The sequence below is a fragment of the Nomia melanderi genome, chromosome 6 (assembly GCF_051020985.1).
Source record: "Nomia melanderi isolate GNS246 chromosome 6, iyNomMela1, whole genome shotgun sequence".
NCBI classification, from domain to species: Eukaryota; Metazoa; Arthropoda; class Insecta; order Hymenoptera; family Halictidae; genus Nomia; species Nomia melanderi.
Window position 1 is genome coordinate 9846155 of NC_135004.1, and position 14917 is coordinate 9861071.

A 14917-nucleotide genomic window follows, 5' to 3' on the forward strand; every position below is an offset into this window, starting at 1 on the left:
AGTGAGACGTAACTATAGAAAAGAAAATTCTCTATAGTTCACTTCGTCACATTTGGTCTAACTTCTGCCCTTTGTTACTACCGTGCGCCAATAATGACCATGCGTCCAAGGTCAAGGCACGAATATCGTGAATGGGAGAGTCCCCTTTCCCCTATGCACTTTTAACTTCGTGGTTGATGGAGCTAACGTGAGAAGTGTGTAATAAGTACAGTTAGGCTGGCTGGGTTCACGTCAATAAGGCACTATACTGAACTAGTACTAGTTCCAGTAGATGGAACTCATCGGTCTTAGACTTAAAAGTGCACAGAGGCAAGGGGAGCCGTCCACTCACGGCGCAAGATACGGTAATTATGGCAATTACGGCACGTCCTTATTGGCCGAGCCGTGTGCCGAGGTGGAGCGTGCGGTTGATTCACCTTGCTCGTGACCACTTTTAACCCTTTGCGAACGAATGTCGACATTCCGGCGAGATGAAATTTTCATATTCCGAAGATTAAATCACAAATAAATGATTTAATTGCTCGAATAGCAAGAGAACAGCACGCAGTTTCCTTTTGTCCTATCAATTATACTATTGATATACAATTTAGCTTCATCTGTTGAAGGTTTGCTACATTTCAAAGAATCTTCCTCCGCAAAGGGTTAAGTCTAATGCCGATGGAACTAACGTGAATAGTATATAGTACTTTTCGTCGCGCGAGACAAATTACCGTTTAAAGTCATCGCGAGTGCATTCACCTTTGTTTTCTGGCTCGATTTCGCGAGTCCGATAGAAGAACAATGAGACGCGAGACGAGCAGTATCATGTCGAGTATTATTCTCGAAGAGAAACCGCTTAATAAATATTGAAAATGTTAATGTCGTGGCGTACGGAACGTCCGCCGTCGCAGTGACGTTTATTCTGCAGGGAAAATGACTGCCGCAGAACCGGGATACATCGATGTTAGTCGTACGGTTCGTACGTTTTAAAAATACATTATAATTCCTCGTGTTTAATGCAGTGCTCGCCCCGTAAACGCGTGGAAATATGGTTTACAAACATTTGAAGAAGTTGATTGAATTACAGAGAAACCGAAGAATAACGAGCGTTATTCCGTCGTCCTGGTTGCCTTTTTTAATCTATGCGTATGAATTATTTGTATATCTGTTATACGCTATGTTATCTGTGTTATCGTTATTTGTGTCTGTTACTGTGTCCATGCGCAGATGTTCTTTCTGGACAGAATCGTATATATGAATTTGGAACATAACTGCTGCGTATTCTCAGTGTTCGCGTGTAATCGTTCTTAGAAAAGTCACGGAAAGAAAACTTGTGTAACGAATTTTGTAGAAAATGAAATGGAATGTCGGTGTTTGATTCTTTTAAATTTATCTAAATATGTTCCTACGGAAATAATCAAACGAACAGACTACTGTTTTGTTCCAATTTAATTCTTTGATTTCACGAATAATGTCTGGTTGTTTTTGTGTGCCGTGTATTTCAGAAGAAAATTATCTTGTAGGTGATGATGAAGTGATTTTATATTCAGGATTAATTAATCTTATCTAACTTGATGTTTACGTTTATAAAATGTTATCTTTTATTTGTCTCATCTAAACTCAAGAAGAGTAGTAATCGTATAAGAACATAACTATGTAAGAAATTATGTACATAAACACTGTTCATAGTTTTTCTATCTAATTAAAGTTGATTTCTCGACACGATACTGACAAGAAATTTATAATAACGTTTTGTCACATGTACCATCTTCCTTATGGAGATTATTTCTTTCTGATATACACGGTATTGCAAGTGAATGTTATAGTGTTTGTAATTAGAAAAACGTTACTCACGATGTTTGACGTGCAGCCTAGGAACGGGATCTTGTGGCCAAGCCACGTTCTGCGCGGCTAAGCTGATCAGCGCCAAAATTCGCAGCGATGTGCTCATTTTGGAAGCGAGTGGCCCTGCAGGGTATCTTACGAATCAGCGGTAGCTTTCGATCCTCGTCATCGCCGCTCCGATCGTCATACCTGGAAAAGAGATAATAACGAATTGTTAACAATAATACGTCAATCAATTAGACATACTACATATTCTTTAATGTCAGCTTAAATTATTTGTCACCATTAATCGTTTATTGAAACCTTTATTACCCATGGTACAAAACATTTCAGTCTTTTCAAATCATCAGAGATATGATATGCTTAAGATTCTTTAAGATCCACCATAGCAATTAAATTCTCAGCACTTCCTAAATCCCACAGACACTATACATTTACGATTTAAGATCCTTCAGAGCTTCGAAACTTTCAAAGATTCACTGTGTATTCACTAAATCATGGAGGTTCTTCTGCATTAGATGCACCGGATCTTTAAAATGTCTTGGGTGTCTGGGACTTGGAGAATTCATGTAATTCATGAGATCGTTAAAGCATCTAATTGTCAGACTTTCGAGATTCACAAGATCTCCTCCACATTCACTAAATCCTCAAAATATCCTGTACTCTCCAGATCCCCTAACTTAAACCTAATTCAGGAAATCCTCGTAATACCTGAGACCTCTTAAAACCACAAACCTACTATATCCACAAGGTCACCAACAATTAACCAGTTAACCATTTATACCACATGAAATCTCTAAAGCATGTTCGGTTTCTTTCATTCGTTAAATTGCTAAACCTCTCAGGTTCACGAAACTCCTAATCATCAAAAATATAAATGTCAAAAGTAAGTCACCCTCGCTACACGGTAGAAACTGATCTTTCTCACTGTATAGTATTCAAGGATTTCAGACTCTACTTTTCAATAATTTTTATTAACGAAGCATGTAATTTAGCACTTTTAATAAACTAATCGATGAGCTGTAGGTTCGCATAAATAAGACCAAATCCTCCAAATCCTCCAGAATCTCCTTATACCTCCTAGAATCCATATTCCTTCTAGGGATCAGAGTAATTTTGAAGGGTTCGTGGGCTTAGGGGTCTGCGTGGGTCTTAGGATCTACTAGATATGCAAGATCTGGGGAGTATCTACAGGTACCTCCTCATGTTACTCACGTATTTTAGCCCTGAAACTTTGGAAACCGAACGAATTCAAATTCCTTAACATTCACTCAAATGTTATCAAGGCTCAACACACCAATCGAAAATATAAAACTCATGTAGACTACCCTCTATCGCACAGGCAAGTGTCAGTTATTCCGCTTTCACGATAGCAATCCACGGAGCTGTTCAAGTAATCTGATCAGAATTTATTTCCGCAGGCGCGAAGAAGTTTCGCGCGTGGTCCCGTTAAAAATGCAGGCATTTCTTAAATCTTTCTAGTTCTTAACAAGGGAGAGGTCGCCGGCAAGTAGGAGCAGAAGTGTCTTTGTTCTTTTTCGCGGAGAACTTCTACACGCGCGACTTCTTGCATAGCTGAACCACGCCGCCTACTAGGGAGAGATAGGGTACGAGGGCGGGAGGGTTGGAGGAGGGAGGAAAGAAGGTACCAGGTAAGATAAAAGGCTAACGAAGGAGTAGGACACCGCCGGCTCGAACCAGTGCAGCGACGACGATGAACAAGACGACGATGGTATGCATTATGCAGAGAGGTCGCCAGCTGGAACTACTATTTGTCCTGGTGCTTTGCAGCCTGCTGCCGCTATGACTTCGAACACACTCACGATTAGGTGGAAAATCGGGTCTACACGTGTGTAGTGGTTTCCGTTGAATCGGGCTGCATATCTAACACCGCTAACAAACCGCCACCGGTGTCTCGTGTACAAGGTGTTTCAGAAATGCAAACTTCAGCTATTGTGCCTTTCATAGGTATGCTGGAGAAGCTTACATTGCACTGGGCTTTCATTGAACAATTCCACCGAGGGAAATGGCGAATCGATAAATCAATGAATGTCAGGGGTCTGGCGAACGATAAACCAGTTTTGAAACGATGCTAAGGCAATTTTGTGGGTTTTTTCAATATTTTCTAGATGATCGTCGTGTCAAATGGTCTTGGTAAATTTTTATAACGATGGATGGACGGATGGATGATTGGATTCTTTAGAGAATGCATAGTATTCATTTATGTAAAGAATATGGTGAGATTCTAAACGAAAATAACGCAATCTTAGGGACAGATTATAAGAATTACTTTATTGAACATTGAATGTCAAATCGAATGTCGAAAGAAGTATTCATATTATACTCTACCACTTTACTAGTTTAATAAACTAATCAAAGGAGACTTAGGACGTTAATAGAAATCATAATACGAAAATGTTATTTCTATCTATTTTCAGAGGAGTTTATCTAATTATTTCGTAGGTCAAGTTTTATAACTTCTAATTACTGTTGTTTCAAGATTAATTTAACATCTGACAAACTTCCTTCATTAGATTTTAGTCCCGTAATATCTTCATTGAATTGTCAGTAAATTTGATATTGTTTGGAAGTCAAGAATACGTTATAACTACTCGCATTAATAATACTTTATAATTACTCGCTGTCAAATATATACATATAGATCACGGTAATTGTTTCGTCTCGTTTTTACCGTGGCACTTTGTTCTGGCATTTAAAGATTCGGTATGTGCTACAAAATCCGACACCGATCGTAAACTAAATTGATAATCGTAGCCATTACTTCATTAAATTATATTAGTGTAATTGAATTTTTTGACGCGAATATAAAGATCGATATGTTCCGATTCAATTTAACCGCACTGCATTGATGTAGTACCAGCGCTAGAGAAGAAATGTAATCGAAACCGTTCAAGCTTCTGCGGAGAATGTTTCAGATCATTTCGAAGTAATTAAAATCCCTATCCATAAAGCTACGCCTTCATTCGAGTCTTCGAAAAACAGTGTCAAAATCTAAGTTTGCATAATTTCTAATTAATAATATTTGAATACTGTACTTTATTATTCTCTATTAAATTGTCCATGTAATTTTTAAGCATAGTAATTTCCATTTCTGTTATCTAAATATGAAAACTCGTAGTTTTTCTTTTAACTTGTATTAAATTCTTGTGAAATTAAATTCGCAGAATTTATCATTAATAATATTTCACACGCTTCGTTTTATGCGTGTTTTAAATTGCTCACGTGATCCGTAATAATTTTCATTTCTATCGTCGAAATACCCGAACTCGCAGCTCTTGTATTTGCATTGAATCAATGCGAAAGTTTGTCGAATGCTTCACGAAATATAACACGAAACTAACTTACACGAAACGCTTTTAGATTTCGTTGATTATAATTCTACTTCATTACTATATTATTTGTATTATTATGTATAAACTTATGTTATAATTATTTATTATTTATAATTTATCATTATAAATAAACTTTCATGTATTATATTATTACAGTACTACATTATTTGTTACTAGTTTTAATTATTGTTATAAAACACATTTGTATAAATTATATAAATTGTATAAACATGCTCTGATACGAAAGTAGAGAATTTCTACTAATTAAACCTAGTAAAAATAATAAAACTTTTTAACAAACGTCATAACTGTAAAGTAATATTTATCTAAATCTAGACAAGGATTCATGAACAATAAAGAGTTATTGAAAATGACTGAAACACGAATCTTTATTTTAATCTAATATTAGTCGCTAATAGAAAAGTTTAAAATTAACAATAGAACTACCAGACGGGTGAAAATGGCCCATTCTTCATTTTGCAATTGTTAAAAAGGTAACAGATGTGTCTCTGAGAAGTTGTTAACAAAATTGTTTTGATGTTAAATTGTTCGACACGAACGCTCTCAATCATTATCAAGAATCGTATTTTCGTCTAATCGATACTCCCATGTTCATAGGTGCCCTATTTAGAAACAATTACCAAGATCATGCCGGTGAACCTATTACATTATAGAATCTTGTAAAATATAGAAAACAAATTTCACCGAATACTTTTAAACCATTCGAACGCGTGTACACTTTAAATGAATTTATTTGTACGACGCACATGTGTGTACAACATCTAAATCACGTAGGTGACAGGCAATTAATTGTAAACAATCTCACTTATTCAAACAAATCAATCCTGTAAAATTCGAATGCTCGAACAACTTCCATTTTTCTCAATTTGTTCGAGCGTTTCAAGTACTGTCCCATTTGCTTTTCGACGATTCTAATAGACAGCAACACTTTCGTTGAGTGCGGACCAGCGTGCCGAATGATTAATGGTCGCCGTCCTGGTTTATACTACTGCCTTCTACGTTGTAAATAATAAAACATCAACTTTGTCGCTTGTCTACCAAAGAATCGTAAGTGGATTTTAAAATCATACATGGATATTCGATAAAATATAGGTAACAGATATTTAATGTAAATAATATTTTTTAAACATTATTGAATTTCATAAATATATGAAAATTTCGCCTAAATTTCATTTAAAAATTGACACTTCGTTTCCTATACTTGAAATAGGATTAGATTTTGTTGTTTATATATCTATCTAATATAAATCATCTCTTCATACAATAAACTTAAAAGAAATCAATAATAATCTTCATCAGATTTATAAATTTATAAGAAATTTAATGAAATATTGCTTTGAATGTTACACTTCTCAGTAACCGAAGAGTTAGCTCTTTGTGAATGAGATTCTTCTAACTTTAAATAAAGCTTTTTCCAGAAGAAACTAAATTATTCATCGATGCCTTAAGTAACAGAAACGAAAAACACCATGTATCAATCTCTTGTTATCTGAATAATTAAATTATTCATTCAAAACTTTCAATTCCAAATATCAAAGCTTGAAGTGGCCATTACGGCGGTATTCAACCACAAAAGAGTTAATTTATTATTCAGTGTCTCATTATCAAATGAATAATCACCGAATGAATTCCAAATGCGCTAAATATTGTACGTTCGCCATCACAGCGTCTAGACTATCGTCTTCTACGATTAACAAACCTGTTGCTTACCTACGGAACGGATAGACCGTTCGGCGACAAGCCGATAAATTCGAATCTCCATCGCACGAACAGAAATAATCTCGATGTCGACACGATGGTTGCACGGGGAAACCTAATAAATCGAAGGAAATCTCCAACGCGCTCCCAAGAAATCGCTGAACCCCTTCAGTCCTGACGCACATTAAAGCGTGCACTGTTTTACTACCTCAAATTTGACAAAATATTAACACTGTAAGAGGCAACCATACATACACATGTTTTGATCCTATTAATATCAGAGAAATAGCATACTACCACCATTTTAATAAAAATAATGTCATTACTGATGATACATCGGAGATCCTTTGTTGTTAAGTAAACATAATTGAAGAGTTCTCGTAGCAAATGCTATAAATGCCAAAACTCAAAAATATTTTTCCTTCTATTATTATTTTGTAATATACTATTTAAGTGTAACTTAAGTATAATTAAACTGTGGATTTTCATGCATGTGCAATTTGAAATTGTACGAAATACACAAGGTAAATACGAAAAAATACATGAACTGTAAAATATTCAGTATTCAATATATTAAATATAAAATTAAATGAAATAATTAAAATATGCAATATTGATTAAAATACTCAATACAAAATATTCTATGTATAATGCCTTCTATAGTATTGATTACGAAAAATCTTTTCCTATAATAATTCTATTTTCCGAATCGTATTCTTAAAAACTTCAATTTGCATCAAGATCTAATGTACTGATAGCATGGAAAGACGACATGATTATACCATAACATTCCAGTAACATTATATAACTTTCCTCCTCCTAGTGAAAAATTTGACGTTGGCACTTACAATCTCCTCTATAAATACTCTTCAATTTTGTACAAAAATCAAGTTTGAGGGGGTTAAAAGGCGATGTCGGGGAGCAGACACGCCGGTGTGCAGCGCAACACGGGCTCGCCGTTCGCCAAGGTGCACGCATCCGAGAGAGCGAGGCCAAGCTTAGGCGTGGCTCGCCCTATTTTCAAGACACGAGACGAGCTGCAGATCGAGAGTCACTTCCCTCCAGCGTCGTCGCCGGTTTCCGATTCCCCGTGGTGGCCGCTGCAGCCGAACCAGAGATACTTTCTCTTACGTCAGACGAGTCACGAGCCAACGGGCGCCCGTTACGACCCCGCCCAGCCACTGCTCTGACTGGATCCGATCGAGGAAAAAAACGAGAAGTTACAGAGAGAAAAGGAAACCTCGATTTAATTTTCCTCATCGGATCGCGTCGCGGCTGGGAAACCTCAGGGAAAAGAGATTGCGAAATCAGGCAAACAGATCATGAGGAGGATTCCGCTACGCGACGAGACCGTGCACAGTCGCTGGCAAAAAAATTCAAAGCACTCACGATTTTCAACTTTTCTGATTTCTTTAAATAAAAGATAAAGGCACGGAGAGTTTGGTAATAGTTCTCATTAGCGTCTTGCTGGAATTCTGGAATTCTGAAATCTGGAAATGAATTCAAAGATTTGGCAAACTCTCGCGCGAAGAATTTTGCTTTTACCTATTTCACGCGGATATGTACACTAATTTCATTTATTAATAATTTTATGTAGAATGAAGCATTTCAAAAGAATCTAGTATGTGTAATGCAACTAGACTATCGGTGTTTATAAAATGTCATTGGCAATTTTGGAACAAAAATATCTCGACGTGCCCGATACGTCTTTCCAACGAGAGGTTAACTACATAACAGTGCATACGTGTATATATTAACTGTACAATGATAATTCGTACTTTTCATCTGTTTTCAATGTACTGTGTAATTGTAAAGTACTCTATAAGAATTGTTTTATTGTATCCTGAATTTTTCAATTATTTTGTCTAACATTTGAAATTTTAAGAGTAATTCTGCGATAGGCTTGCCATTTGATATCGTATTACATACAATAATATATAAATCATTTATATCTACGTGTGAAATAAATTAATATTTATTGAAATCTGTAATTGAACTCTAATTAAACTTACAAATTTTACGAAAAACGTGAGTGTTCAAAATTCTGATCTCAATTCTATAGCTAGAAGCTGTACCAAACAGAGGACGAATATTTTCGTGATCAAACACAGCCCGGTCGAGATACAGCTTTAAGAATGAAGAAAATTAAACTGCTTTTCGACTCGACGGAAAAGTTCCGGCTCTGTTCCTATTCTGCGAGCATTTGATGGCCAACTGTTCCGAGACCATCGATGCAAAAATCATGGCGAGCGCCATGTTGCCGACGCGGGGGGAAAGTTGATTTTAGATCGACTTAGATCTAAATAACTTGGCAGTAAAACTATATGGGCCATTCACGAAAGTGGCCGAGATGCATCTACGTTGTGTATACTTTTCGCTGCAACTCCCCCATTTCCTTCTGGCTTTATTCAAAGACATTGATTTCTTTTTATTGGGAATTGATTTATAGAACGAGGAACAATGAACTGGAAGTAATCGAATGGCTTGATTTCGTTTTAAGCGTGCTGGGAAAGAAAGACGCGTGGAATTTTTAGACCATGCCGCGATGGTAAGATTTGATTAGAGTGTCTGACGCGAATTTTTTTTATGAAACATTCGTGAGAGATTCGCGTAAAGCGTCCAACCCAGATGCAAATCTGAAAGCTGATTGTCGCGTTATTTTTAACTCGAGGAAGTGAATTTTCAAAGAAAATCAGTTTGTGTTGTAAAATTGTGCGTTTAATATACGAGCTTTTTGCAAGGTTATTGTAAAGAATATTTTCTATAATATTATTTATTTGCGTTTTTGTAATGTAATAAACACTTGAACATGTTTACATACATAAAATTTTAATTAACAATAATTATCTTTTAAAATTGAAAATTTAATATTCTTTTCTTCGACGTTAAATTTAATGCAACTGGATCAAGATTGTTGTATATCGCGAAACAGAAAATTTGTTGAACGACGTTTTTAATGTTAGATAATGAAATTAAATTTAATGTTAAAAATCCACTTAGTAGATTATTTAATGAATAATGTCGTTTTTTGGTGGTAACATTCTGTTTTCCTATGATTTTTCACCATTTTTCACAGAATTTTCTGTGTCAAAAAAAGTTCGTGTTATTTCACATTAAAAGACCTATTCCATGGTCATTTAAAATGTTCAATGTCGTAAAACTTGTATTCTTTCAGTGGAAATATCACATTTTATGAAGAAAGAAAATGCTATCCGAGATATCCGCAGTCACATATCCGAAATGCGGAGGATAATGCACATTCAGAGCATCCCGGTTTTATTCGTAATTAGACTGCTTTTATAGCGTATATGCAGGTTCATGCATTTATAATGTACAAGAATTTTCAAAAAATTATCCAGTAAAAGCTTCAGTTTCGCATTAACTTACTGAAAGCTGCGATGCAGATAGAAATTTCATTTTCATTGGAATACTTTAAAATATATCTATAAAAGCGTGAATTTGCATAAAATTTTATACTGTGTTCATAACAGAACAACACCAGAGGATTTGCTGACAAATATTTCACATAAAGGAAGTTTAACGAATTGTTCAATTTATCTTTTCATAAGAGATATATGTAAGTACAAATTACTATTTTAAAAAATCTTTGGTTACTTTGGTGTATCTTTCGTGGTAATCTGAAGGACAAACTCCCCTAGAGAATTATATCATAAAAGGTGTTCGGCAACAGGTGGTAGAAAATTTAAGGGACGTTTCCACATCAGAAAATAAGATGGAGACGACAGTAAAATAGTATGATCTCGGTTACGTTTTCAAGGTGCTAATAATTATAATTCACTAATAGCAGCATTTTCACGCACTACGTCTATGTTCGCGCACATTCTGAGCTGCCGTACGCGTGCCATTATTACGGCGTCATAGTTCACAGAGTTCCTCCATCGTCAATAACTTGAAAACGAAGCTGATATCGTTATTTAAAAAATATTTTATATTCACCTTATATTCTCTGTTATGAAGAAATGATCTTCAAACTTTCCATATTTTCCAAATCATCTAAATTGTTCATATCATCGGAATTATTCAAATAATATTATCCACAAACAAAAGATATAAAGCACGTTTGAAATTCCACGCAAAATATTAAACAACCCGAAATACTAATATTCATACCAAAGCACGCATTGAACCGTTCAGCGGAAAAGCCTGTCCAAAACTGTTCGCGGGAAATTCAAAAGCCGACTTCCATACTTCCACAGCAAGTCGCCACGGTCTAAATCCTCGAAAATATTCCCATCTGCCACCGCTAATCCTTCGCAAGAAGCATAGAGCTCCATTAAAAGTCCCAAAAAAACCGCGAAACATCTGTTGAGATTCAATTCAAAATTACTGGAACCAGAGACGATTCAATCATAGGACCATAAAGCAAACGAGTCGATTGCGCAGCGTACGTTCCTCGTAAATCGTCCAGATATTTCACGAATAATGAGAAACGGGATCACCAGCTCCGCTCAGGTCGGTTTGAGTCGGCCCGGTTGATCGCGCGTGCATATAATAATTCGATGCGAGGTAGAAAAAGCTGTACAACGCGCAAACTCCATCATAAAGGGTCGCTGGGACCGTGCCCGTTCGCGACGATAAAAGCTGAGCCACGAACACAGTGTACGTTTCGAAACAAGGATTAAGTGGAACATGATTCAAGCCCGGCGTGATCCGATCTACCGTTTCATTTCCATTGTTATCTATAACTAGGGTAGCGCTGGTAGCCCGATACGTCGGATACCGTAGCGTCGAGCCTCCGGTCGCAAAAATTCGGCAGAGATACCGGAAGTATCTTCCTTGATACAAGTTCCCGAATATCCAAAGATTTCGAAATACTGAAAGTTTAATTCGAACTCGTGTTTGCAATGAGTCGACTAACGTTGAAAACTTTATAACTGATGTACTTTCTTAAATAAGTAGTGTCCAACGGATACGTTTTCAAGCTTATGTATTTGTGTTAATTGTTTACGTAAGTAAGTAATAATATTTGTGACTTGTGCAATATAATAGCAGTAATTACTTTATTTATTTTAATATGACATTTAGGACTTTTAGAGTCTATTTGTTGAATAGTGCCTATGGTCAAGTACGGTGTAAAAGTGTACCGGGTTTTTAAGGTAACTTAAATCGGTATCTCTGAAAATATTTGTATAAGGGAAATCAATATTCATATTGGTATTAAACTAATATTGCTTATTAATATTATTTGCATGTGTAAATAATTTAATATTGCTAGATTAAGATCATATTAATTCAACATTTTATTAATATTAATATCGGTCGAAATCATAAATAAGAATGAGGCAGTTTTTCACTAATCTTAAATAAATCTCATTGTGAGTTCGTCATATTTATTGAACAGAGAAAAGATTTTTTATTGATAATGGAGATGTACGAAAAGGATAATGAAAAACCATTTTTCCTAAAAGATTAATTTAATTTATTCTCGCACTGCGCATGAGTAATGTGATATTATAATAAAACGGTAAAGGATTGATGCATTCATTAATACAATACATTTTTACATTCTGATAGAGAATATACGTACAAAAATTATTTTCCTGTAAATATTACGTTTTACGTGAATGCAGCGATTGTTTAAATACCTATATCTACCATCATATTACGAACACGATGCGATACACGTACATTGGCAGTTTACATTCCCAACGAAGAGTTCAAAAGCTTTTTATCTGTAATGAATGCAATGAGCATAAAACTAGAGACATGACCTAAATTATTTGTATGTAAAGAAGATGAAGATAGACCCAACAATTTGAAGAAGCAAGCGTTGATCTCGTTTGAAGACGCAAAACTATCCAAGGAAGGAGAGAAGATTCTCAGCAATAGTACTTTTATGAAAAGAAGAAAAAATGACAATATACACAAACTACAAATTAATTGTGTCCCAAATTTGTATTGATATATAACAAACAAACCAGTTCACCAGTAACACAAATAAGTTCACTTATCTCATCATGGTTTCCACATCACCGCTAACATCAGCAACTACAAACAGCTTCTCAATCGTATCACACACAAATCCATTTAAAACGGACCATAATGAAATTCTTCGAATTAAAACTCGCTTACCCGAACAACAAAACTGTTCATTTCAACCCAATACACTTCAGAATTACATGTGCCATTCTGCTCTCATTACATCAGTTCGCAACAACTCCGAGGATGATCCTTCGGCTGTTGCTTTTACATGACCATTAACCCGACGTTTCCCGCGCTCTAGCAGAAAATTTAGAAGGAAACGGGGGCGCAATAGTCGTAAAGGAGGAACATTCGCAGAAGATACAGAAGAAAATCGAGCCAGCGAACGCGGCGCTGCGCCGGGCGCGCGGCTTGATAAAACTCCTGAGGAGGAACGCGGAATGGGAGCACACACGGAGCACAGAGAATCCGCGAGAAGAGGAAGAGCGAAGAGGACGCGCCGTCTAATTATCCATGCGCTTTGTGCGTATAGTGGTCGAGCAAAAGCAACGGCGCGGCGTGCCGGCCAAGCAGCGAGATACCGGCGCGGCTGCTCGAACCGTGGATAATTCCAGGCCGATATCGCGTCGGCCGTTCAACGAGCCGAGGATCAAAGCAAAAACCGTGGGCGCTCGTCTTGCCCGCGATTTCCAGCCTGGTGAAATCCTCGGCGATTTTCTGCCATCGCGGTCGTTTCTTTCGTGCCGCGACCACGCGACCGGGAAAGACTGCACGAGCAGGTACTGCTGGGCCCATACTGGGCAGAACTGTTCGCGAACAGCTCAGCGCACTGCGACCAGTTATAGCAGAGGTGTCCAAGCTTTTAGCTTCCCTGGGCTTCGTTGGAAGAAGACGGATTGTTATGGATCGCACATAAATTCACCCTTTGCCTTATGATTTCTTTCTGCACTGTGATCGATCTAACTACTTTGTTATTAATAATTCATTGGAAATAAGAGAAAATTCTAGTCTTTGTCTGTGTCAACGTGTACTCTAAGGTTTCATTGATAAGAGGAGTAATATGTAATTTGTATTGAAACGAATTGAATAATATCTATGCTTGTTAAATTCTATTTGAAATCTTCATTATGAGTGTGACACGTTATTGTAGCGCAAGGGGTTAGTATGCTTAATCTGTATTTGTAGTACTGTTAATGGCCAAATAATGGTAACCGAGAGCAACACTACCTAATTTATCCTTTCTTTTAATTCTCATTTTATTTTGTTACTATCTTTTTTATTATGCTGTATGAATTTTATTTATTTACCCGTATTTTACTTTATCTTATCCTGCCTTACATTACATGTTTTTGTACTTCTGATGTAATACACTTATAAAATTTGTATCGCAGCTAATTGACCAACAGTAACCTTAACATGACATCAAAACAATGGAAATAATCTATTATCATTATACTATACAAGTCGCACACACTGTCGTTTAAAAGTTCGAAACCACGTGATACATAACGTCACAAATGAAAAATTACGTATCTCGTAAATATATAAAATAAAGTCCACGTTCCTTTATCATACACAAAAATTCTCCAATAAAAGCTTCCAGAAAACTGCAAGTTTCCTTTTAACCGACGGTCCCCATATTTTAACTGACAGGGTACACGAAACTCACAGTAACTTATTTAAAATAAACAATTCACAAGGGCAAATCACTCGAAAGCGAATCCATCGAACATTATTGGATCGTTAAGAGTCAAGAACGAAGTAATCCTCGAATGCAGCAAAAGCGTGTTAGAACCCATTACAAACGTTCGCGGAAGTGTCTCCGCAGTCAGCGAATATAGTTCACGATCTGCTCGCGAACAGCAGCGTGAACCCGGCACGAGAGACGGGTCGTATCGCTACGCGGTTCTCAAAGACCGTTTACCAATACCAATACCCTCTTCCTTTCCGCTCTTTTATTTTCATTTTTATTTTTATTCCCCGCTCCCCGTTTCCTTCATCCTCCTCGTTCTCATTCCTTTTTCACCGGTTCATCGTTGCACGTCGTCGCAACACCTCCTTCAGGCTGTATTCTATTT

General features: G+C 36.5%; 1 protein-coding gene across 5 annotated transcripts in view; it reads right to left on the reverse strand.

Annotated features, from left to right (window-relative positions):
* Nucleotides 1-14917, reverse strand: part of LOC116433372 (semaphorin-1A) — a 635674-nt gene that overhangs the window by 559738 nt on the left and 61019 nt on the right. For all 5 annotated transcript variants that reach the window (XM_076368704.1, XM_076368702.1, XM_076368703.1 and 2 more), the window contains exon 2: nt 1834-2013. In XM_076368704.1, the coding sequence (XP_076224819.1) occupies nt 1834-1930 (97 nt within the window). In that variant the 5' untranslated portion in view covers nt 1931-2013. The remainder of the gene's footprint in view (nt 1-1833; nt 2014-14917) is intronic.